General features: G+C 34.6%; 2 protein-coding genes and 1 long non-coding RNA gene across 5 annotated transcripts in view; all 3 read right to left on the bottom strand.

Moving 5' to 3' along the window:
* LOC115888616 (uncharacterized protein CG7065-like) overlaps positions 1–27276 on the bottom strand; it is a 135457-nt gene that overhangs the window by 87095 nt on the left and 21086 nt on the right. The gene's annotated exons all lie outside the window — the stretch shown is intronic.
* On the bottom strand, positions 224–1549 carry LOC115888656 (evolutionarily conserved signaling intermediate in Toll pathway, mitochondrial-like). The gene has a single exon (XM_030908437.1). It carries the CDS (start codon positions 1407–1409, stop codon positions 261–263), a length of 1149 nt encoding a protein of 382 aa, XP_030764297.1. The 5' UTR covers positions 1410–1549; the 3' UTR covers positions 224–260.
* LOC115888668 lies at positions 6929–9387 on the bottom strand. The gene is made up of 2 exons (XR_004051294.1): positions 9214–9387; positions 6929–6962 (listed from the first exon to the last, which is right to left on the bottom strand). It is a non-coding gene; the product is annotated as an uncharacterized LOC115888668 (long non-coding RNA).

Here is a 27276-nt window from a genome sequence, read left to right as displayed (position 1 = left end):
ATTATAGCAGCTACGCTACAGGTGCCCGACGCACTATTGCCGGACCCTGTATAGTGCGTACTAACAAAAATAATTTTAAAACATGCCAGTATATTTTATGAAAATTTTTATGATCAAAGGACCGAACCTAAATTAATATAAACAATAATATTAATAAAATTGTAATATAATAAATATTTATTGCAAAAAATTCTTTTTACAAATTATAAATTTAAAACCTTTAATATCTATTTTAAAATTGAAAAACGACTTTAAAATAATCATTTCTCTTCAATTTTCTCTTTGTCATCTACATTAGAAATTACTTTTTCACCACTCCTCAACGTGAACACTACAGACAGTTTTCCTAAATGTGGATTACCATCGATTTCTAAGTGCCTAATCCAGGAAAGTAAAGAGTCTTTAGTTGAAGTGCCCGTTGCACATAAAGCATATATTACACCATCCTCTTGCTCGTGCACTGTGAAAGTTTGCTTCATTATATTCTTAACAGGGGGTCTGAAACTTAGAAACGGTGTTTTGATATTTTCAACATTATCAGCATCTTCGAAATCATCGTTGAATGGCCTCGGCTGACCACGAAGAATGAAATAATTTATAGGATTTCCTTTGAGCCACACTTTAAAGGGACCTTCCACAAAAATCGGATCTTTTTCGTTATTTTCACTCAATAATCGTTTCTGTGATATACTCTGGGCACTGATAATCCAAGTATCATCGATCGAGTCTTTGATATCAGCTGTTTGATAAACAGTCACTTTATTCGACACATCAACTCTACTAATTCTTTCTACTGCTAACTTAGTCAATTCTAAAAGGTCAGTAGGTAAAGGATCAGGTAGTGGAAAAGGCGATATATTCTTGAACCTTGGCATCCAATACATCATTCTCCAGAATTTTCTTAAAGGAAATCCTCTTTTGCCAAATATAGCTAAGAGCTGATCTTCCATATCGAAATCGGGCAGCACACCATAATCCTCCATTTGTTCTAAAACATCGATGATACATTGTTGTTGTTTTGGGTAATGCATAAATTCTGCTTGTATAAGATTCTGCGGAATAAGTTTTCCTTTGGGAAGAACGTCGATTAAAGCTTTATATACCTCTAGATCTTTCTGAACTCCGAACTCTTCCATATGTTTAAGTGCGGAATATATAAATTCAACATGACCTCTTCGATAAACATGTTCCCTATTTATATAGATCTTTACCATTTCTAAATAGGTGTTCTTGTTTTTGTTTTTTACATCGTCAAATGAGTCTCTTACTACTACTGCTTTATCATTTTTATCTCTAAATAACGCAGACGTGTGGAAAAACTTTGGAAAATTAAGGGTACTACAAGTTGAAGGCTGATTTTTGAATTTATATAAGGCTAAACCATGTCGAAGTAACTTCCTAATAAACATAGTTGTTAAGATAGTGAAAGCATTTGGTTCACTATATTTTTTAATTCAAACAAAACTTGTAATTAACTAAATTTCTACTTTTTAAACTTTTAAATAAACCCCATTTCGAAAATGGTGCATAACCTAACATTATCTCTGACATTATCAGAGACAATATCAAAATAGTTCAAATGACCTATTTGAAGTATATTGTGTTGCCTGTTTTCATCAACGTTTTTCGATAAACTCGCATCCTATGAATACAGGATATGTTAAAGATTTTACAAAATATCATCCGAGCCGCAAATTTGGTGCACTAAATAAAAAGAAATAAACGTCACAGATACATTTGTTTCCATATTTTTAAATTTTTTATCACAATGAAATTTGCATAGAAAATGCTTAGACGACAATTATTACCAATATGATACACAGCGAACTCAGACTGCTCGAACGTATATGGTATCAACCTATAAACGGATAACTTATTCTGTAATCATATCTTTGCTACAGTTTCACTCACTGTGATACTCTTACTGCAGAAATTAATACAACATTGGCTATTTTGTGGCGATACCGTATGATCGAAAAAAAAAACTGCGTCATTGATGGCTATGAAATGAAGATCGGTGTCATTTTATATGTAAAATTATATGGAGAATGTAATCCATGTTCATTATTTCCAAGCCAACTGGACGTCATTTTTTTTTTCGATCATTCGGCGCTTACATATTAAAATAAAACATCCGATTACATTTTAAACAATGCTTTATTATTATTTACAAATAAAAATAGTTACGGAGATGATAAATGAAGCATGCCTTACAATACTACGTCCTAAACTACCACCTATTATAATTCGGTCCCGCCCCGCCCATCGGTGGCGGATTGGGCCCCCTAAACCTGGGAGCACCGAACGTCAAATTCAGCAACGGCCTGCCCTGTCTCGGGCCACCCCCGCCACCTTGATTGTGATTGCCGCCGCCTGGAGGCCGCTGGCCATGATACATACCCGGGGGAGGTACGCCTCGGGGGGGATTCCCGAACCTTTGGTTGGGATTTCCGTAGCCTCCTTGATTGGGGCCTCCGGGACCCATCGGTCTAGGATGGCGCTGCTGCGAGAACGGAGGACCTCCTCTGTTCGGATTGAACCCTTGCGGAGGGGGTCCCCTGGGAGGTTGGCCAAGAAGCGGCCGAGGTTGGTTGGAGAACGGGCCTTGTGATGGAGGGTTCCTTCCGAAGTTGGGTGGTCCTTTCGAGTCGGGTAAATTTCGAGAATCTAAGTCTTGATCAGGTCTAAAATATAATGTCATTTAATGTGTGGTGTATTAGAAATATATAAATAGTATAGTTTTTACAACGAACGTTTAACGTGGCGTCATATACTGTCTTTCTTTATCTTCTTTGAAAACGAAAGAAGTTGTTGCATTTATCATATTAAGGAGATAGCAATGGACAAAATATTAAGAGACAACTTTTAATCGGCATTAAACGGCATTTATACAACAATTATGTTAACAAGAGAAAAAAGTCAGTGGCGCACATGTTCTTTAGAAAATTATTCCAGTGCTAACTGTGTAATACTGAGAATAACTTTCACTCTCAACATGTCATTGGAATCGCTATAGGCTTGGTGCATTTTAGTTGATTTCAAAAAATTCCGACCGCGGCGCTGTATGTGGCAGAAATCAGAAATTTTCGCTATGTATTTCACGCCATCCCGGTTACAGTTCATCTTGATCGCAAAATAATATTGAAATCGTGGCTGTCATAATGTTTAAGTATTTTCCATTTTACAGTTATTGAGACTATAAAACACTCAGGTACAAGGTTTGTGTGCTGTAACGCTGTTTCAGATAGAAAAAAATAAGCGAAAAAGAATTCAAACTGGGCATCGTTTTGTGACAATTTCAAATGTTAATAAAATTGCCGAAAAAAATGTTAAAGCGTAAAGGTGAGCATAATTAGGGCGTTGTTGGGTGCAATAACATTCAATAACTCAACTTTCCCGGATATTCAACTCTCCCGAAACAACATTTTATAGTTTCATAATTTCTTACACCGATTTGATCAAAAACGGATTTAAGCAGTTCGACGAAACAAGTGAGTAAACAAAGTGTTCGTTGCATAATCAAAAAAATAAATAGACATATGTATACTATGAGAGGATGAAATATAATTTGCTATATTAATGGTATACTTTTTTAATCAACTAGTGATTAAATGTTTTATGAACATCTAAAATTATAATTATGTACCTTTAAAAAAATTCGTTATAGACGAAATAGCTCCAATTATGTCCCACTAGCAAAACCGGTGATAAAAGTATGCTCGCTACCGTAGTTGAAATTATCTAATTTTTTTTAACTGGAATAATAAATTATAATGCAAGTTAGACCTTCGGAAAATGTCAAGATATTTACCTTTTTATTTCTTTGTTTAGAATTTCCACAAATTATACTTTCTAGCACTTTTAGAATAATTATATACTATTTTTTCGTTTACTCGCCATTTAAACCCGTGTATTTGTATGTGTTCGTTATTTGCGAGTTGCAGCACCGGCGGAGATTGCACCAAGCCTATAAGCAATATGAATTGATCTCACACACCATAAAACGTGTATATGAATATATAAAGAATGATAACGCATAAAGAATGATGACGTAAAGTTGACCAGTGGTTGAACAAACTATACCTACAATATGCGCCTATAAAAAATAACCTATTAGCTTACCTTTCATCTTCAGTCAACTCAATCATCTCAGGCGGCGTGTCCGCCTTAACCTCTTTCGGTTTTTCGGCCTTGGCGCTATTCTGCTGCACGCTGCTCACTATCTTGGCCAAACTATCTATGTTAATATCTCCCAAATTCCTCACGAAATCCGCGGACGAGGTGGGCGTGGTCAGGCTGGCGGCGCTAGACATGGTCGTGGTCGTGGTCAGACCGAGCAAGTTGACACCGCTGCTCGATACGTTGCCGCTGAACGAGGCTCATCAGGTTCGAGATCAGTGCTTTGGCGTCGGTCAAGTTCGGCTCTTTGCTCGCGTTCAAACCGATAGAGGTCTCTAGGATTTTACGCGTGCCTTCCGCTTCTTGTTGTTTGACGTTTTTGGAAGCGGCCTTAACAACATCTAAAAGGAATATTCGATTTTAAACTATGGTTGGATAAATTGGACACTGATTTCTTATAAAATAAATGAGTTGATCACCAAAATTTTAATAACTCTGGAAACCTGCTTGAAAAAATTCCTTTTTATTATTGTATTTTATACAATTTTTTATTGTTCATTCAGAATTTCGAAATTAGTGGAATAAATTAGTGGTTTCAATTAGCGTAGGAGTTTGTTCCTCTAATTTGAATGTAAGCATTCAGGACGTCAAAATTAGTAATTTTCAATAAGTAGAAAAAGTTGACAAATCTTTAACTTTTTCCACGAATTATACTTCAAAATTTGCGAGTAACGTCATTATGGCCTTTGATAGTCATCCGTCAAAAAAAATGAGGGTTAGAAATCAAAATTTTATTGTTTTGTAAGCTAATTGTTAGGCATTCCCTATGGAGGGTAGATGTAAGGAGCTTTGAATAATAAAATTAAGGATTATTAATTAAAAAGGAGCATATCAAAAATCTTAGATCGACTGCGACGGGACTCTAAAATGGCCGACTTAAATTCCGGTTAATCAGTGCCGTTCTCATTTTATTCAAAACGTGTAAAAATACGATGTAGGGGAGACATGGGGTAGACTCAAAAATTTGTTGTTTTATTTTACGTTGAGAATAAATGTTGGTAGTTTTTAAAATTGCTATAAAAATATATAATTCTAATAAAAATAGATAACTTATAATAATTATTTATTAACACAAACATTCGATACGCTACTGAAACAGGCCAGTCAAATTGATTTTTTTTTATTTGATTCTTTGACATCTAATCTTTGACAAGAAGTAAATAAAAGCAAAAATGCAAGAAAAAATATATAATTAGTTAATTTTAAGTGAATTTCATAAACGATCGGTTTACTACACGTATGTATATTATAGTCACTTACTAGCAGAAAGTTACTTCACTATTTCCCTTGATTTTTGACAGAGATCTAGCGCCAGGCTACAGTATATATTTTTTTACAGTATTCTTCGATAAATCGCAACAGTGTCACTGTTAATTTAAGTTCTGCCGCAATTTCCTTCTAGACTTACTACCTTTAAACAACTATCAACTATCAGTAGTAGAATAAATAATAAATAACATAAAATAAGTTCAGTAAAGACTGACAAATCCGCAAAATGTCAAATCAAATTCAAATGTGTCAAGTGCATCGTCAATCAGAACTGTCAAGGATCCCCACCATAGTGTCCGTCTGGATTTTGAATGCATGAATACATGGATAGCATTATACTCCTTCTTTAATATTTTTTATTCAAAGGTAAGGAGAAACATCTCTTATGGGACTTTATTTAAAAACAACAAAATGGGAAGAATAAGGGTTCACTAAATTACTACTGGAGAAACTCCATTTAAACACTGTAAACATCAACAAAAAATGAATGGGACACAGTCATGTGATCCAGGTGCACCTGCCGAAGCAAACGAATATCGATTGACGCGTGGTATGCATATTTTTCATTGTGAGCACTCTACAACATATACCACCATCATTATAAATCTTGTATCATCATTGTATCTTGAGAGATTGTAAGCTTTTAAATAACTAAATAAGAAATCCAGACCGCACTTATATGTATTAGCAGTCATGATCTATGCATACGAAACCTAGACACTTAAAACGGACATTATAAGGAAACTGCAGCTCGTACAACGCTCAATAGAACGGAATATGCTGGGAATAACCAGGTGAGACCGTAAAAGAATAGAATGGATACGACGAAAGACCCAGGTAATAGATGTCATGTCATGTCAGAATCAAACTCCTCAAGTGGCACACAATGGGCAGGACACCTGGCAAGGACAGACAACAGATGGAGCACAAAAATTACAGCATAGTACCCACGAGGAATCAAGAGACCTAGAGGAAGACCAAACTTGAGATGGGACCACGATATAAGGAAATTAGCAGGGATAACTTGGGTCCGCATAGCCAATAATAGACAACAATGGGCCCAACTACAAAGAGAGTATCTAAATATGTGAGGGAGGCTACACCATAATTGGAAATGGTTGAATAATCTGAAAATGATGCAGAATCGGATTTCTTCAATTTCAAAACACGACGTTGTAATATTTAGCCAGGAACATATTTCCTCTAATTTAATCATCTATGTATCTCTTCTGATTTACGAGATCTTTGTAGTGTGCAGGGTTATACGGAACACTGTATATAAGTATTTTATAAAAAGTTTATTTTACCTTCATAACTATAATCTTCATCTTCAGAATCTAAATGAATTGTTTTGAGGTCGCTCTTATTTGCTTGATCCTTCCATCGGGATTTAATCCTTCCAGGCGATTCGAGAACGGACTTTCTCTACCATTTTCCGAGAAAGTGGATCGTCTTTTTCCGATTCAGTTATCTCTTTCGATTTATCCGAACCCAAATTCACAAACTTCCTCAATCTAGAGAGATATAAAACATTGAGTATCTATATTACGTTCAATAGTCGAATTCGGGCAATGCCCGAGAAAAATACGCAAATCTAGTTTTGAGCAAGGAATATTTCCCAAACCCGAAAATTAATTTTATTTTCGATTATTTTTTTTTTTGCTTATAGTGTGATTTGATTGCATTGGTTTCACTCTTTTGGTTGGATTAGTTTAGTTATTTGGCGAGTTGGTTAGCGTGGTTATTTGGAGGCGGTTAATTCATTGGTTAGTTGGTTTTTCGGGTTTGGGAAATATTCCTTGCTCAAAACTAGATTTGCGTAATTTTTAATTCGACTATTGAGCGTAACATCTATAATATTCATTGAAAGACTGAAAACTTATAAATTTAAGTACATAATAAATATTATGATATTAAAATATACCAGGTGTTTTTAAAAAGTGGCTTCAGATAAAAAAACAACAATATCATAAATCAACAAAATAAATCGGGATTGACGTATTCAATTACTCGGTCACTTCAGGTTTCACCAGAAATGACTATAACATTTGATTTTTAAATGGTACCATCGGTATTTTTTACTTTGATAGAAAATGAAATTTTGAAGCGAATGACATATCATATGTCAACTTTTGACATTTTCGCATATGGTTTATTTGAAATTGTAACATGCGGTTCATAACGTTATGAATCATAACGACAATTTTACTCGGAATATCAAGTGTGTGGAACCAAATTTTAGGCAAAAAAATTTTTTTTTCATATATGCTAATGAGCCACCATCGTTCCATTTGAAAAAATTGAGATACGAATAAAAATACGATTTGGGCATCTTTTAGGTGGTCAAGGCAAGACACGAAAAATATTAGATGATCAAATTTATTTTTCCAAGGCTCCTTGATATAAAAATTAGTGTTTTTAATTTAACCATGGCACTCTAGATTGAAATTTAAAATACGATTTTTTTTAAGCGACAATGTCAAAAGTTGACACGTGTCATTCTATTCAGTGTATAAAAATACAATATATAAAAATACAAATACAAAAAGTAAAAAAATACCGAGGATGTCATTTAAAAATCAAAAATTAATTTCAAGTCATTTCCGGTGAAACAGGAAGTGATCGAAAACAAATGAATACGTCAGTCAATCCCGATTTGTCATATACTAAAGTGCGAATTCTCGTTATACAGGGTGGTCTGAACTGTACTCCGGAAACGTCGGCAGCATATTCTGCTGATAATAATAAATAAAAAAGTTCGTATAAATGTGTGTCCTAAAATGCTTAGTTTCGGAGTTACAGGGTGTAGAAGTTTCATTTTTATTTAGATTCTTTCCAAATAATTTTTGAAGTAACGTCAATATTTGAATGAAAATTGGTGTCTGGGGAGGCCTTTGACATGAAAAATTTCATTTTGATGTCAATTAGACTCCTATTTGTAGGGGGCGCCACCTACATGTGTTTTAACTGTTTGAAGAGTAATAACTTTTCGTCTGTACCTGTAGAAAACTACTGAGTGAAAAAATATACATTTTCGTGAATTTATAACTTTTCTCACAAAAAAAATTTCAAATTTATGATTTCAGTCTAATAACTATTTAGTCAACATATTTAATTTATGTCAATGATTAATTAATTTCCATTTCAAATATTTCGAGAACTATTTCTTGTAGCGATTTTTACCAGGATATTTTCTTCATGTAAAAAATCACGGAAATGTATATTTTTTCACTCAGTAGTTTATACAGGTGCGGACGAAAATTATTACTCTTCAAAACAGTTAAAGCACAATGTAGGCGGCGCCCCCTACATATAGGAGCCATATTGACATCAAAATCAAATTTATCATGTCAAAAAAACCCAAACACCAATTTTCATCCAAATATTGACGTTATTTCATAAATTATTTGTAAAAGATCAAAATAAAAATGAAACCTCTACACCCTGTATCTCCGAAACTAAGCATTTTAGGACATAAATTTATTCGAACTTTTTACTTATTTTTATCTGCAGAATAGGCAGGAGCACCCTGTATTTATCTCCCTGTGTGATATCCAATCGATTGCTTTAGGCAGATCGAATATATTGTGGTATATAAAGTTAATAAATATAAAAAAATAATAATAAATATATATATTATATATAATAAATATATATAAAGTTATTATAGTGGTGAGCCACTTTTCAGAAACACCCGGGTATAATAAAACAATTTTTGTTAATAAATTTTATAAAATTTAAAAAAATATATATATTTTGTCTTACCTTTCTACGCGTTCTGGTTCGTCCAATTCCAATTTCTTCAGGTAATTGATCAAATTCATTTGCTCGTCGGTGGAGAGATCTTTGAAGTTCTGCAACAACGTCTGAAGATCCGAATCCGATAAGTTTTCCATGTTGTTGGACAGCTTTTCGGGGGTGGCGGGAGACAAAGGTTCAGTCAATCCAAATCCACTATTCCGGAATTCTTGTCCTTTTTCTCCGCCGAGGAATGCACTCTGGGAATGATGACTTTTTCTTTGGGCGTTTCTGGAGCGCCACCTGCCATTTGCGCCAAGAAACTGGCAGTGGTTATCGTCTTGTTCGAGGCTTTAGATGCCTCTGCCATTCCAACCTAACAAGATTTGTTTGAATATGAAGTCAAAAAGTACTCTATTGTCAATATAAATCAAGGCTATAATATTAACTTAAGTTGAAGAAGATAAAAACTAAATAACAAAATAAAATAAAAACTAAAATATACAAAGATGTCAAATTATCATTTATTAAATATCCTGCTTTAGATACATCTACCGTTTAAAATAAAAACTAATTTTAAAAATATCAAGTCAAAAAGTACATTTTTTCAGTAATCTTAACAAAGCAAACTATACAGGGTGTCTCAATATTCCGTGGACATAAAAGTGCTACGTATTTTTGGAATCAAAGTAAGTCAATTGGACAAAACAGTGCAACGTTTAGTACACGTATACAAAAGTGCTTCGTTTGTCCGTTAGAGGGCATCAAACTTTAATAAAATAAACACATTTTTTCCGATATTTTAAGAACCGCTCAAGTAGCATTTGGACGTTATCTAACGTCGGGTATACGTCGCGTTCAATAAACCCGACGTCGGGTACCAACGTCGGTTCGACCGCCTGACGACCCTTATTTGCACCTAAATGGGGAATACAGATTTGAGTCGCCTCGACGTCGGTATCTGACCTAATAGGGAATGTAATTCTACCAATTACCAACGTCATATTACGTTGGATTTTAGTCGCTTAAAATTCGTCGCTAAGCACTTACGTTACGTTTGGTTTCATATTCGCTACCAAGAATACATAAAAACCTAACCAAACTACCTAATTACAAATGGATTCATAATCACTCTTCGAATATAACTATAAGTGCCTACCTAATTTCATATTATAATAATTCTGAATCATTAATCCAGACATCAGTTTTGTCAACGGAAGTCACTTTTTTGATATATCTGATTAAAGTACTCCGGAAAACAACGAGCGCCTTCAAAATTAGGTAGATTTATGAAATTAAAAATAGCTATAAAAAAGTTACTCGCAAAATATTTTTTTAATTTTCTAGCTGGTTTAATCATAAAACTGTACTGTCGTTCCTCCCAAACTCAACCTTATCAATATTATTCTACTAGAAATCGAAATGTGAATATAAATTTTAAAAACAAAAACGATTTTAAAATGGCTGACAATCGGATACGTGTTAAGAATGGCGGATTTCTGTGTCCGACTTAATATGAACTACCAATATACCAATTCCGATCGGGTCTCCAATATTAGTCGTCCCACACGACCGAAGTCATCGAACCAGACGACCGGCAATCGTATTATGACGTATATAATTCCTACGTACGCCACGTAACCTCACTTTGCGTATCAGTGATTTGTGGATTTGTGCAACTATATTTTAGTATTTGTTTTCTCCTTAAAAAAATGGGCAGCCACTTTTTTAAGATAGTATACATACAAAATTTAAAAGAATTGGAACCAGTACCTCACATGTGGGAGGAGGATGGGGTCTGCTGGTGTCCTAAGCTAAAAAATGAAATTAAGATGCACCAGTGTAATGCAGCATCTCTGCCGGATAAAAAGCATTCGTGGGTGGAGGCAAGACATCACTACTACTATTATTATTTTGCAAAAGCCTCGACCTTTTTCTGTAAATTGTAGATGAATGTTTTTTAAAAATTGAAATAATTTTTTTTTATGTATAATAAAAAAAATTAAGTTTGTTTACGAAAACTTTTTATTAGGTTATGTTCATGATGTTCATTAGGCCGCAAATGCTACTTAATGCGTTGTATTTACGGACGTAAATAGAGATACGTAAATTAGGTTATAAATATGAACATAAAATACAACAAAATATAATTGGACGTTACTTTAGGGATTATCAGTGAGACGTATCCTATTCGGACAACGGGTAGAAAGTATATGTACGTTGTGCAAGCCAACGTGGGAACGAGGTTGGGAAATTAATAAAAATGGTACGTTGTTATTTTGTACGTCGACAGATCGTTGGATTCACCGACTCGGATCCAACGACGTCGCTTTTAATAGGAAAGCGACGTCACCGGTCGTATCACCAGCACCCGAACTAAATTTGCACAAAGTCTGACGTCGCTTCAGGTCAGATTTAGTTCGAAGTCAGAGAGATGCTACTTGGGCGTTATTCCCATTTTGTTAAGTGCTTTAACATTTGGATTTCACAAAAATCAAGAAAAAATACGAGAAGGATGAAAAGTACCTCTAAAATTTATGTAGGGGTGCGGTGCATAAATTTTAGAATAAATATTTTCCAACTCAAACGACGACCGATTTTCTTTTCGTAAAATGTTCTTTCTAGTATTTACATGTTTTGTCTCTTGTAAAAAAATGCCACCGCACATTGACTTCCAAAAAATATTTTTTGTCACATGAAGCTATAGACGCATAAAATCTATTATGCTCTTAATAATCTAGTTGGCGAAAATATGGAATTTTACGTTAGTAAAGTAAAGAAAAGTAAAGATTTCAGTTAACGTCACCTTTTTGCTGCCAGGGCTAATCAGGACGGGGCCTACTTTGTTTACGCGGAATCCGAACCGCGGTCATTGGCCATATCATGGTCAATGGCCTACCGACTTGGCAAGTCTCTAAAATCGACTCTTACTCACGAGATATCCGATCTCATTCAACCTCGAACCGGCATGAATGAGCAGTGTGTGTCAATAGATTTTACACTTTTGCCTTGGACAACAGCACAATACAGAGTTTCGAACCGGTCACCCGTCCATCCACTAGTATCGCCTCACGTCGCTTAACTTCGGTGTTCTAATGGGAACTGGTGTTTCGACGTAGCTGGGCCGTTGCCCTTTTTACGTTAGTATTATAAATTATCGATGATATCTGTCTTACATCTTAAATGGAATTGGGCAGGATATGTGGCTAGGATAACAGATGGACGGTGGACAAAGAGACTTGTAGAATGGAGATATAATAAGCTTCGTAAAAGCATGAAAAAATGAATAACTTGTAAATTAATTACCGATCGGGTTTGTTTTTGATTGATGCACTCTAATGGACAAACAAAGCACTTTTGTATAAAGGTAAATTATATGCAATTAATTTATTTTGATTCAAAGAATTCGCAGTTGTTCTATGTCCACGGAATATTGGAACTCCCTGTATATTTTGTAGGTGTAAGTACTTTGAAAAAATAAATTCTCTAAAAATATTTTCTCAAAAACTATGCGATGTGGCGTTTTTTACAAGAGATAAAAAATGTAGTAAATACCAGAAAGAACATTTTACGAAAAGAAAATCAGTCGTCGGTTGAGTTGGAAAATATTTATACTAAAATTTATGTAGATACTTTATGTAGGGTACTTTTCACCCTTCTCGTATTTTTTCTTGATTTTTGTGAATGTCAAATGTTAAATCACTTAGCAAGTTACCCAAATCTCATTAGCATAGACACCCAAATCTCATTCAAATGGAAATAACGGTTCTTAAAATATCAGAAAAAATGTGTTTATTTTTTCAAAGTTTGATGCCCTCTAGCGGACAAACGAAGAACTTTTATATAGAGGTAAATTGTGTCAAATGAACCTATTTTGATTCCAAAAGTACGTAGTAGTTCTATGTCCACGGAATATTGGGACACCCTGTATAATTAACTTAAGCTAAAGAATAGATTAAGGCGGACAATTCGCAAGTAGTTTTTATTGGCATACAGGTTCCGGCGGGAGTGCGGCGTAGCTCCTATAATAAATAACTTAGAAATTCTGTATAGATGTCCGACGCACCGTGTATACCCTGTATACCAATTACAAATGTTTGTCAAGTACACGAGTCGTGAGAATCAGTCTTAAAAACTAAAAGATACCCAAAAATCTAAATATAATTCATAATTAATTATGAATGTTTTGTAATTGGACTTTGTAATCTGTTAGACAATAAAGCATATTATTTTTTGATTTTTTTACAGGTTTTTCATATGCGCTAGCCGGGGTTTAACAAAGGCTACCATTGTAGTGCACAGAATTGCTGATTTTTGTAATAGAACAAGAGTTAATCTTCGCAATCCCAGACGCCTTAAAATATCAGTTTTATGTATTAAACCGTTGACAGTAATAATTATTGGCAAAATTTTTACGGTTTTTAGATTCAAAACTCGCTTCGGCTCAGCTTTAGACCCTCATACTTATCCAACTTTTCCTTGTACCTTTTCCTTAACTTTTTATGTTGTCATCTATAGGAACTGACACGTCTATAGTGGTAAGTTATTATTGGGTACTAGTTGGTCTGTAATTATGCTCATATCCCAATAAAGCTTAGTAGAATCATTTTCGATTATACCTCTAAGCTGGTATTTATCATATGCCTCTTTATTTAGAACTATTTTGGTGTTGCAGCCCCAGTTCTTGGTGGATAAGCTTGGCTACTTCATTGTGTGGGTTGCGGCATTCTGTAGGAGCCAAATGAGTGCAAACACTACATGCCGAATTGTTTCCTCCTGTTTAAATTAGCCAAAGAAAACAAAGTCCTCCTACACTGGGTGCCTGCTCACCAAGGGATAGAAGGCAATGAAAAAGCAAATAATCTAGCTAGGAAAGGAGCGAACACTCCACTAACTGGACCAGAACCGTTCTGCTTTCCAAGTGGTAACCAACTCAAGGCGGAACTCAAGAACTTGGAAGATTCCATCCGCAACTTGGAATGGAAATCTTGCAATGGTCTAGGACACTCGAAGAAGTTTCTGAGGGCTTATGATCAAGAAAAATCACAGATCTTCCTGGGTCTGAGTAAGAACAATCTTCGGATTGTCACGGGGTTTTTAACAGGACACTGTCTCCTCAATGAACACCTCAGTAGATTGAAACTAAGAAGAAACGGCGAATGCAGATTCTGTGGGGAAGATGGTGAAACACCAGTACACCTCATCACTGAGTGCGCCGAGACGACAACCATTCGTGCCATGAATTTTGGTACGACTGATATTGGAGATAGAGAACTACCCTCTATAAAACCGTCCCAGATACTGGCTTTTGTCAAAGCCCTGGGACTGTATGATGAGTTATGATTCAAGAAAGGGGGACACAATGGATCTGTAAGGTCGAAGTGATTAACACCCCTCCCACTCATTCTAAATTCTAAAAAAAATTCCTCCTGTTTGCACCCCATGCGGCATGGTGGAAGTTTCTCATTTTGTATAATTTGTATAAACGAATTATAAAATAAATAAGAAATAGGTAACAAAAAATAAACACAGGAACGTCTAACAAATCCAAAAAAATCCGATGAAATACAAATGTGTCAAGTGGCACGCCAAACAAAACGGACAAAAGGGGATATTTCTATGATGTCGATCTTATGCATAAATTTAAAAATTGCATTAGACTCCTTAGTCTTTTTTTAATAAGTTACTAAAAATCAAAATTATCAATTGAAACCAATCTCTTTGGGACACTCTCTATACATGAAATGGGAAGCTTTGTCATTAAATTTCTTCAATGCATATACATAATGAATGTATTATATATTATATTAATAAATAAATTTGTGTTCGCGTGATATTCCTTTACAATGTCACAACAGATGTAAACTTACCACTGCATTTATTAGTTGTTCCAACTGATCTTGAGTAACGTCGGTCTTGCCTTGAGCAATCAAGGCGTTCGCTATTTGCTTAGCAATTGCTGCTTTATCTACTGCTCCTACTCCTGGCACAGCTACCGCGCTCTGTCCTGATAAATTCAATAAAAAAATATAAAAAATAAACACTTTATTACTAATTTTATACCTGTTAGTGGAGCTTTATTCCTCTTACGTTCACCAGCGATATGAATCAGACTGGCCGTTTTCTGTATGCCCTTCTTAAAAGCCCTTTCTTGTATGGGGTCGACCAAACCAGCTATCAGCTGGCCCTTCAGCTTTTCCTTCACCTAAACACAACAATTTTCAATATCAAAAAGAACTTATAAAAAACGTGTTTTACCGTTTCAAACATGACGCAATTGATTTCATTGTCGAGAAGAGATTCGCTGCTATTGGGCGCTTGTTTTTCCATGGCCAAGGCTTGGGCAAGGAGGTCGATTATTTTCGGACCTAAAGAGCCTAGTCTTTCTTCAAGGGCTGTCAGAAGACGAAGCACGGAAACGATGTTGACCTGTAAATTGGTAAAGTAATGTCAAAATTAAAACTCTTTTCTAAAAAAATAGTCCTCGATGCACAGGTAGTGTTTGTATTCGGAATCATTGTGTGGAAATGCTCCCTTATAAGAGCATGTAAGAGACAAACGAGCATTTATAAGCACAAACGAAAATTTTCCTTATAAACATTTTAAAGGCGATTCTTTATTTTTTGGTCTATATAAACATAAGCTTTTACAAAAATAGTATTTTCTTGTGTAGGAAAGAACTGAAAACCTTTTAGTTAATACAATAAATGAACTTTTCACTTGGCAAATTAATAAATAAAATTTGGTTGTACCTACTGATGCAGCAACAAATAATAATTTTAAAACCAAAAATTAGAATATAAAAATCGGTTTTGAATAAAAAACAATGTATCAAAACATAAAGTTGTTTTTTAGCCTCAACATCAGAATGTCTTGAGACTTGAAGTTGCTATAACATTAGTTGATAAGGGACAAACAAAATGTAAACTTAAGCTTCATTCAGAACAGCAAAATAAAACACTAATTCACCACAATACACCAAAACACTTTTACTTTTACTTTTACACTGGACGCACGTTTCGCTAACCATGTTAGCATCATCAGCAGATGATTAAAACTGTTTGTCGTATTCTGTTGTTTGTCATATGTCAGTTTTAATCATCTGCTGATAAAAAAACGCGCGTCCAGTACAGAAGTAAAAATGTTTTGATGTATTGTGATGAATTTGTGTTTTATTTTGCTGTTATAACACCAAAAGTTCCAACCCCCAACTGTAATCAGAACCTTAAAATTAGTAGAATAAATTATCAGTTTTAATTATACTTTATACTTTAGAGTTTACAATCATCCACAATGTCTAAAAAGATTCAATTAAATTTAAGAGAATATCATACAGAACGCCTAATAATTAACTTATAAAACAATAAATATTTAATTTCTAACAACTTCTGATGATAATTAAAGACCAAAATTATATTTTACACAAAATTTGAATTATAACTAGTGAAACAAGTTGAAGGTTTATTGCTTTTTCTACTAACTGAAAATTACTATCAATTTGGACGTTCTGAATGCTTACATTGAAATTAGAGGAATATACTTCTACGCTATTCAAAACCTATAATCTATTCCACTAATTTTTGAGGTCCCAACTTAAGCTTAAAGCTTGATTTTCATGCGGTCGTTCGTTATCCGTTGATACGATGCCGATGGACCGATTGGCCATAGCGTTTTTGCGCCACTTTTCATTCGTAAATTTTTTACTCCAGCCTATAAACGGAGATCGTACAATAACGGACGTTTTGATACTTTTTTGACAAATTTAATCAAACCTTAATAAAAATATAATAGTACAAGAGCTAGCACGTCGGGAAAACGAGAATTTTAAGAAATGCTTTTGCTATGCTCTCCTGACCAAAGTGTGAGCCGTCTGGCTGCCGGTAGACTACTGCGCATCCCATTTTCGTGCGTTTTATGGGATTTCTCGTTTATGTGCAGAGATACAATGATGCGATTTTCACATTACTTTGCTACTTTTTATAAAACTAAATATGCTACACATAGATTTGTCCTAGTCTCCTTAGTTCCTTAAATACAAGGCGAATTTGTGATGCGCAGTAGTGAACAGATGTTGAATATACATATGATGGGCAGTAGTGAACGTCTACCGACAGCCAGACATTTGCACTCTGTTCAGAAGAGCATAGCATTAAAAAACAGTTTTCTTAAAAATTCTCTCAGAAACGTTGTAAAACAGCGAAATCGTTATGGAAATAAAAATATAAAATGACACAAATTACAAGCAAATCATACATCCGATGAAGGGAGGCATAAAAATGCAATAAATTTAAAAACGATTTTCTAACCAATCAAAGTCTTTAAATTCAACCAATAAAATTAATATCATCTCATTGTAGAATTTTTTTTTAGAATTTTAGAATGAGTGGGAGGGGGGTTAATCGCTTCGACCTTACAGATCCATTGTGTCCCCCTTTCTTGAATCATAACTCATCATACAGTCCCAGGGCTTTGACAAAAGCCAGTATCTGGGACGGTTTTATAGAGGGTAGTTCTCCATCTCCAATATCAGTCGTACCAAAATTCATGGCACGAATGGTTGTCGTCTCGGCGCACTCAGTGATGAGGTGTACTGGTGTTTCACCATCTTCCCCACAGAATCTGCATTCGCCCTTTCTTCTTAGTTTCAATCTACTGAGGTGTTCATTGAGGAGACAGTGTCCTGTTAAAAACCGCGTGACAATCCGAAGATTGTTCTTACTTAAACCCAGGAAGATCTGTGATTTTTCTTGATCATAAGCCCTTAGAAACTTCTTCGAGTATCTTAGACCGTTGCAAGATTCCCATTCCAGGTTGCGGACGGAATCTTCCAAGTTCTTGAGTTCCGCCTTGAGTTGGTAACCACTTGGAAAGCAGAACGGTTCTGGTCCAGTTAGTGAAGTGTTCGCTCCTTTTCTAGCTAGATCATTTGCATTTTCATTGCCTTCTATCCCTTGGTGAGCAGGCACCTAGAGTAGGAGGACTTTGTTTTTTTTACCTAATTTATTTAGCTTCTCTATGCATTCTTTGACCAATTTCGAGTTGATTGATACTGAGTTGATCGCTTTTAACGCTGCTTGACTATCAGATAAGATGGCTATTTCTTGTTTCCGATAGTTCCTATCTAAGATAAGTTGTACGCATCTTTCGATAGCGTAGATTTCTGCCTGTAGGATGCTAGGGAAGTGCCCATTGGTTCGGAATATTTAGTTCTCGACCCAAATACTCCGATCCCTGTTCCCGTATTGGTTTTGGAAGCATCAGTATATCAAGTTATGGTATGGTCGGTATGGTCTTTTAACTGCTGGGCAAGCGTTTCGCTCTTCCAATCCTTCTTATTGCTCAATACTACATTGACATGTTTGTCAAAGTTGTACGTTCTTGGCATATCGTCCACTGGGAGTTGCAGGAGTAGTATTTCCTTTTTGAGGGTGTTCCAAGCCCCTGATCTGACAATTCTCCCAGTACTAATTCCGTTAGTGACCATTCTAATCATTGTCGCATTGGCATATCTACCAATGACAATGTGCAGTGGTGTTAGATCTAGAATGACTTCCATTGCTGCTGTTGGACAGGTTCTCATGGCTCCTATGATGCAAACGCATGCTAGTCTCTGGACTTTGCACAGGTTTAGCCTTGCCGTCCGTTGCTCTAGATTTGTGTACCAGGCAACTGCTCCATAAGTAATCATGGGTCTTACTATCATGGTATACATCCAGCGCAAAATGTTAGGGGAGCAGCCCCATCTATTTCCGGCCAGTCTTCTGCATATCATGAGAGCCTTTATGGCTTTGCTGGTAGTGTTCTTAATATGCCTGTTCCACAGGAGTTTACTGTCCAGGGTTATTCCCAGGTATTTAATTTCCTGTGTTGGCAGCATTTCCTTTCCATCTAGTTGGATTCTTTTCAAGTTTTTCAGACTTCGCCTTCTGGTGAATGACACTATCGCGGTTTTGTCTGAGTTGATACTCAGCCCGACAGTTCTACACCATCTCTCAGTGATACGGAGTCCTCTTTGGATAATATCACACAAAGTGCCTTCATGTTTCCCCCGAGCGATCATGACTATATCATCTGCATACCCAATGCAGTGTATTCCCGCTAGAGTTAATTCATCTAGTAGTTCATCCACCACCAAGCTCCACAGCAAAGGGGAGGTTACTCCACCTTGTGGAGTTCCTTGCGTTGTTTTAACAGCTACAGTTTTGGTTGTGATCTCATTGTATCGTCGGACAACGGATGCATGAAAATCAAGCTTAAATCCCAAAATATTTTAATTACATATCAATTTCGCAATAATTACCATTATTAATATTATTTATAAATTAGTATACAATTAGATTTAGAATACTTAAACTCATCATCTACTTACCTCGCTATTATCTTCCTCATCATCCACTATAGGAGGTACAATCATTGGCTTAGGACGCATCTTTGGAGGACCTCCATAATAATCATCAAAATCTCCACCACCTCTACCATACATGACTGTAAAAACCAATTGTAAATCACTCAAATCTTTAGAAGATTTTTTAATGGGGAAAAGAATTGAATAAAGGTTGAAGGATTAAGCGATTAAGCAATTAAAATAGAACAATAAAATGAATAAAAATAATATACACAATAATTGTGTTATATTATATGTATACAAAATTCCGACACCAGTTTGATGTTTCATAACTTTTTATTTTGTAATTCGATTTTTATGATTATAGTATCAGTGTGAAGATAAATTATTTGCATTATTTTTTTTATTATTTTAATGGCTTATATATATTCTCCGGTTAGGTGGGTTTATACCGGGGTAAATCAAAACGTTGTTTTATGCAATAAATTCAAAACACCCTGTGGAAAGAATGAGACGGGCATTCTGAATAAAAAAAACACTTTATTGTAAATAAAATATAGTTAGACTTACTCTTTTCTTTTTCCCATGGCAAATCCAACACTGTCCTAATCCTTTCTCTGCCTTTCAAGTCTCTTTCGTAGGAGCTCTCTCGGTATCTGTCCTTCTCCCAGCTCCTCTCTCTGGAGTAGCGCCTACCTCTATTATCTCTATAATCTCGTTTTTCAATTTCGCGCTCCCTTTCTCTGATTTCGCGGTCTCTATCTCTAATATCCCTCCTCTGTCTCTAATATCTCTTTCTCTGTCTCTGATCTCTCTTTCCCTTGAAAACGGTCTTCTGCCCATGGAGTCGGAAGATCTATAGTTTTTAAATAAAAAATATATGTTAATTTCCAGAGCAATGTACGGGTGGGCCAAATTGACACTTTTTTGTAGGCCAATTTGGACACAAAAGGCAAACACCCTGTCTAAAGGAGATAGACAAAAAACATATGTGGGTGTCTGGACTTCAATTTTATATCAAAAAATAATAGTAAAACCCGAACATCTCCATCTGTTAGTTTCAGAGTTACAGGGTGTTTTTCGAAAATGTGCATTTTTAAAAAACCCCGGTAACTTTTAAATGTTGTGTTTTTATAAAGATATTTCCAAAGCAACTTTTAAAGTAGAATTTAATTGTTTAAGTATAATTTTTTTAAAATTAATAATTTAGGAGTTATTACTAATTTCTAAATATGCCACGTGGAAAATATTTGTCAGAGGATCTTACCGATAAAATAATCAGCGCACATCGCAATGGTGTACGGCAAATGGACATAAGCACAATGTTTAATTTGCATAAGTCTGTCATTAGCAAAACGATTTCCAATTTCAAAACTCGCAATTCCTTAAAGACTATTAAAAGTGGTCGGCCAAGGAAAACAAATTGAAAAAATTAAAATGATAATTAAAAAATTGCCTTAACTAATCCGAATAAATTAGCAAATCAAGAATTTTCAAAGGGGCCTGGAATTCCATTGAACCAGATACCATAAGAAAACTATTGGACTCCATATGCCAAAGCGATGTCGTGAAGTTATAGCTAATCACAGTTGCTCTACCCATTATTAATTTTTTTTAGGTTAGCAACAACTATGTACTTGTAATTTTTATATTAATTTTTGGTTTCTCTATTTTTGTCCCTATAGTTTTTTATTTAACTGAATAAAATCTTAAGTTTTCGTCAGACATGATTATTTCATTTAAATAAGAACTATTTAAGTATCTTTAATTTTAACAATGCATAAAATAGCCTCAGTCCCTGCGTTAACAAAAAAGACACAGTTTTAAAAAATTTTCTGTACTATTGTCCGATAGTGTAAATTGCATTTGGTATATAAAATCCTGTCTGTATAATATTAGTTTTTTTTTTATTTTTAATTTTATGTTACCTTGATCTCCTGTTCCTAGACAGACTTCTCGCAGGCGACTTCAACTTCTCCCTTGGTATTATCTCCCTGGATCTAGACCTCCTGAATTCCCTGGATCTGGATCTACTCCTCCTTAGCTCTCTCGATCTCCTCAATTCCTTGGGACTGGGCCTCCCGAATCCCTTGGGACTCAGCCTCCCTAATCCCTTGGGACTCAGCCTCCCGAATTCTCTGGACTTCGACCTTCTCAATCTGTCAATCGGTTCTTTAACGAAAGGTTTCGGCTTTTCTATGGATATTTCTCTGGAAGGTTTCGGGCGGGCGTCTTTGGGAGGATCTTTAAAACCTCTTCTCGGTTGCGGAGATGGGACGTTTCTTCTGTTTTTGACGTAACCTTTGGCGGAGACTCCCTTCCCATGGACTGTGCGATCTAATCAATATAATAAAAACAATACAGTTGATGTTGAAACATTTGGCGTTGAACAGTTGAAAGCAATATAGAACACTAGCATACAAAACAACTGTAGACAGCGTTATGTTTTAAATATTTTGCTTAAAAACAAGTCTTTAATACTTACTTGCTTTTAGCATTTAATTAAGACTGTTTAAAAACATCAGTAAAAACAATTTCGTGTTATAGGAGTTTTTTTTTATAAAAAATAAGACCAACGCATATTTGAAGTGAAACTTCTAACTAATAGCTATTAAAGGATTTGAAGGACATGTTTGAAAAAGTGTAGTTTGAAATGTTGAAAAAGTAATAAACTAATGGATGGTTTATACAACATAGTCGTAATCACAATCATAATTTTAGTCTTAAGCATAAGCGCAGTCACAATCACAATTTTGATATGCGTTTATATAATATAGTCGTAATCATAACGTTAAATGTAAATACAGTTGAAAAGTAACTTAATCTTCTTATTTTTCTATTTGATAATCTTTTAGAAGTGTATTTTTGTTTAAATTTTTTTACTCGGGTTTTTCAGTTACGAAAATTAACATAATTATTAAACATTAAAATGATAAAATAAATAATGCCCCCCTAAGCCTAAAAATTGACGCCGCGCATGCAATCTTCAATTTTTGTTTGATAGGGGTGATCCACCACAGTTTTTTTTATTTTTTTGTCCAACATTTTTTATTATTTTTTTTATGGTGCGGCATTAAAAAAATACCCTAAATTTTTACTCTTCTACCATCCACCCCAATTTTTTAATAGGGTTTTTTTAAATAGTTTTAGTTACCAAGACTCCTCTGAAACGGCTTGACCGATTTTGATGAAATTTTATATGTTTCGTACAGGGTGACAATTTGAAAACGAACACAGTATTTAATATTACCTCTACTGATGATAGTATGAACATTTGGCGAAATACGTCAATTTACATATCGAGGACAATTTTTGAGGCATTTGTTGTCGTGTTACTTTCAACCCTTTGACCCCCAGGGCACCTACCCCTAAAATTTTAAATGGCAACCCCTATTTCTTTTACCATTTTTGTGTTTCTTATAGAATTCTACATAAACTGCATTATTTTTTGAGAATTGAGGTGCTCTGGGGGTCAAAGGGTTGAAAGTAACACCACAACAAATGCCTCAAAAATTGTCCCCCTTGATATGTAAATTGAAGCGTTTTTTGCCAAATTTTCATACTATCATCGGTAGAGGCAATATTAAATACTGTTCGTTTTCAAATTGTCACCCTGTATATATGGTTAATGTATATTCAGTGGATCTAAGAATAGATTATTCTATTTTTTATAGCCATAGGTAATAAGGGTGGTCCACACCCAATTTTTTATTTTTATTTTTTTTATGATGTGGCTGTAAAAGAAATACATAAAACCCTAAATTTTCACCCTTCTAGTATCAACCCCTATTTTTTAATAGCGATATTAGTAATTCTAATATTTTTCAACTATATAATAATTTTCAACCCGGTGAATAAAAATGACTGTTGTCCCATAAAAAATATAGCAAAACAGCGTTTTCCGGGTCAGCTAGTTAGATATACAGGGTGTCTCAGATATAAGTGCAAGTATTTTAGCTGGTTCAACCTCAGAAACACGCCTATGAGGGTTTTTTCGCAAAAACATTTTTTTTTGCAAATTCGAAATTTTTTGGGATTTTTTTTTAATTTTTAATTAAAAAACATAATTTCTTGATAATATGGCAACAACATAGGTATTAGATTAAATTTACAAGAAAGAAAATCTAGAAAAGATCCAGATCCGGTTCTCAAAATTTTAGCAAAAAATCATTTTTTTTGGGAAAATTTCAAAGTAAAAAACCACTGTTATTTTGGACTTATTTGAGAAACAATAAAGAGAAAATATGTTTCTTTTATCGAGATCTAACAGCCCTTAAAATACTTGCACTTATTTCTGGGACAGGGTATATTCATTTTAACAGAACGTCAACGGTTTATAATAGATGTATATGATAAAAAAAAACTAAAGTGTTCTTGAATAGTTGTATTTAGATAGTCGAACTAGTGTCTTATTTTGCTTAAATGGCCTATTATAAATTAAACATTGCGCTGTGAATACACTTTAATCTCTCTTATCTCGCGGTGGAGTTGGTTCATCCTTATCATCAATGAGGATAACCTCCGGATCATTGTCCGGTCTAGCGGCCATAGGTAAATTAGGCCTAGGTAAATTTTCTTTTGGAGGGGCCTGGACTGGTTTATTTGCTGGTTTAGTGGGAACGGTTCCAGATGCACCAATGCGGAAACTGATGGGCTGTAATTCTTCAGGCAGTCCTGCAAAAAATATCGATATAAGATGTCAGACAATTTAAGAAACTCGGTTTAATAAAGAAAATTACAATGTGGCTGTGATTTGTATTAGGCTTATTTCTTCTTAATTCCAAAAAACGTTTTTATCCGTTTTCAAAATTCTTTCAAATAATGTTACTATTACTCTGAACGATTTTCGTCATTTTGGCTACCCTGTAGTGTTTGACTTGCAATATCTGTACCGCTGTACTGGGTTGTCAGGCCACACGCACTAAATTATTGAGCGCAATTCCATTTTAACTAGGACGCTAAGTAAAACAAATATAATCGAGCACATGTTGCATAACTGAACTACACTGTATACAGGGTGGTCCGACTTTAAAACAAGCAAATTAGCAAATTCTGCAGATAAATAGTAAAAAAGTTGATATAAATGTATGGCTCCCTATGTTAGTTCGGGATAGCCCAGTAACATTCCGATTCCGATTGTTTTGAGCATATGGCGCAACGTTGATATTGGTACTTTTCCCTGCCTTATGCATATCCAAACCTCAATTTACGTAGCCAAAACGTCGCCACGGTGTTGCACTTAAACAGTTGTATATATTTTGCCTAATAACTCTGGCACGTTGTAGGCACAACGTATTATACGAGTTGGGTGTATCGTTTGTGATTACGTTCGCCAGAAGGCATGTTTTATTGTACTACAGAATAACAAACGTAGTAAAACGTTGTGCAACGTACTCTTAAATTACGACTCAAGCAACTTCAAAATTTACCATCTAGTTGGATTACGACGCGTGAGCGCGACGATATCGACTTTTGTTGTGGAAGCGGAACTATCTACACCTAACCTCAAAAAGTTCTGTACTGTACTGTCACAGGCATTGGTTTTAGTTTAGGTATTTTTTGATGTTGTTACATGTAGTGAAGCGAAAAGAAGACTGTTTAGGATAAAATATATAATATTTTATTTGTTTTTTAGTGTAGTTTTTTTAAGTCTTAAGTCAGTTTCCGAAAAATGAAGTGGAATACGTGAAGTAACGTTTAGGTTCTAATCCAATATCTCGCTTGTATCAAAGGACGTCCACGTTCAATTTGGAGTTAGTGTATATGTGCTTATCATAATGGATATTTAGAAAAAATCGTAATGAAGCCTATCAACAGCGGAATACTGTTGGAATAACGGTCCTTCAAGAGCCTTACAATGAGTTCGTTTCGCATAATTGAAGGAATACTTAGATTTATTTTCCAAATGTGTAAATCATACTTTCCTATACGGCTCTTTTGATACAATTTAGATAATAGAATATGTCTTATGTCGCGATCTTAACGATATGTAACCCAACACCAAGTCACAGTTTTTCTTATTTTATGTTCTAGTAAAAGAGACCTGTAGAAGGATTTTTATTTACCTCCTAGAATGTGGTAGGGTTCCGATCTATTTCGTCAAGTAAGGTGTCCTCGTTTTGAATGTTATTTGAGTTTGAAATTGTTTCCAAAGCATTATTATTACATGAAATTATGTCGGCTCTCAAACGTTGCACTCATTGCGTTGGTATACTTTATCCTCGTCATTGTGCTTATGAACGAGGAATTCAAACTGCTTCGTCTGTAACACGAAAGTATGATCAATTTCCTCAGCTTTTAGACTAAAATTATACTACCTTTAATTATTTAACTTAAGAGTATGACCTCCGTTAGATTTGTAGATACTACACTTGCATATTTGATTCTTCAGAAAATTAATTTTTAAAAAAAAAAAAAAATGATTTAAATATAAGACACAAAATGCACATTTAAATCTGTTATTGTTAAATTTTCCTAAAAAAAAAAATATATATGTTTTAAATTAAAAAAGTTTTTTTTTTTTTTTTTTTTTTTTCATTTATAATTTAAATCAAGGTGAAAACTTTTATTGCTGGAACAAAGACCCCAGCTTGGAGTAATTATTGTATATTTTTAAAAAAAAATTGTTTATTTTTAAATTTTGGGTTCGAAAATCGATCTAAATTAACAAAAAAAAAAAAAAAAAAAATTTTGATTTTTATTTTCGTTGACATTCTTTTCGAATTATGTTTTTTTTATTATGCATATTATTTTTTTTTTTTTTTTTTTTTTTTTTTTTTTTTTTTATTAGTTTAGTTTTGATATAATTAGTATTGTATTGATTAATTTTTAAAGACATTTATTATTTTATCATTTTGAGCAAGTTGTCATAGTGTGATTTGAAAATTCTTTGAAATATAATGTGTACTAGTGGCTGTTTATGAGACTGGTACCTTAGGAATACCTACAGTACACTGAAGCCTACAACGAGGAATACTGTGAATATGTTTATGGAAAAAAGGTTTTTGTTTGGGTCCTATGACAACTTGGTTTCAATGCATCAATTGTTTTTAAAGGTTGGGGCCTTGGCAAACTCGCATTTTACTACATTTATCTCTTCGTGCTGTGGACGATCATAATATCAATCCACCAATCTGCGAATTTTCGTAAAAAATGTATCTGTTATAGGATGTAGTAATTCTGATAGATTCGTATATTGTCTCCATTAAAAAAAGGTACGGTCAAAGACTTATTTTAAATTACTAAAACATGACTACAAGGGGTTTTGCCATATTTCGAAATATCATGGTAAATTTCAACAGTAAACTAATCTTCATTGATGAATTTCGATTGCCGAGTATCTCAAACTTTGCGAGATTTGCGAGTATAATTATGTATATTTAATGGATATTCCATTTCTAATTCTACTATCAGCTCACCAGTTGAATCGAATCAATGTATATGTTTCCCTGGTAATAGAATATATTTGGACGTATTTTATCTAGGTGCTCGGTGGCGTAGAGGTACAGGCTCTGGTCTACCAATCTCAAGGTAGTGGGTTTCGATTCCCACACCCGGCTTTGCATCAGCCGACTTTTTTATTAAAATAATGTTTGTATAGGTGACTCACTATGAGTTGGTTCACTCTGAGTATTTATAATAGGCGTTAGAGCTATGCTATGACTTACTCCTTGTATACCGAAGGGTTCTAGTATGGCAAGCTTTACTTTGCTACTCCCAAGGTGTTGAACGCTATATACGGGAGT

The sequence above is a fragment of the Sitophilus oryzae genome, unplaced genomic scaffold (genome assembly GCF_002938485.1).
Source record: "Sitophilus oryzae breed Bouriz unplaced genomic scaffold, Soryzae_2.0 scaffold_1167_pilon_pilon, whole genome shotgun sequence".
NCBI classification, from domain to species: Eukaryota; Metazoa; Arthropoda; class Insecta; order Coleoptera; family Curculionidae; genus Sitophilus; species Sitophilus oryzae.
The sequence above is the reverse complement of the archived record's forward strand: the minus strand, read 5'-3'. Positions and strand labels throughout refer to the sequence as shown.

Coding starts and splice junctions, on each gene's coding strand:
- LOC115888656 (XM_030908437.1), bottom strand. CDS start 1,409: ATGTTTATTAGGAAGTTACTTCGACATGGTTTAGCCTTATATAAATTC.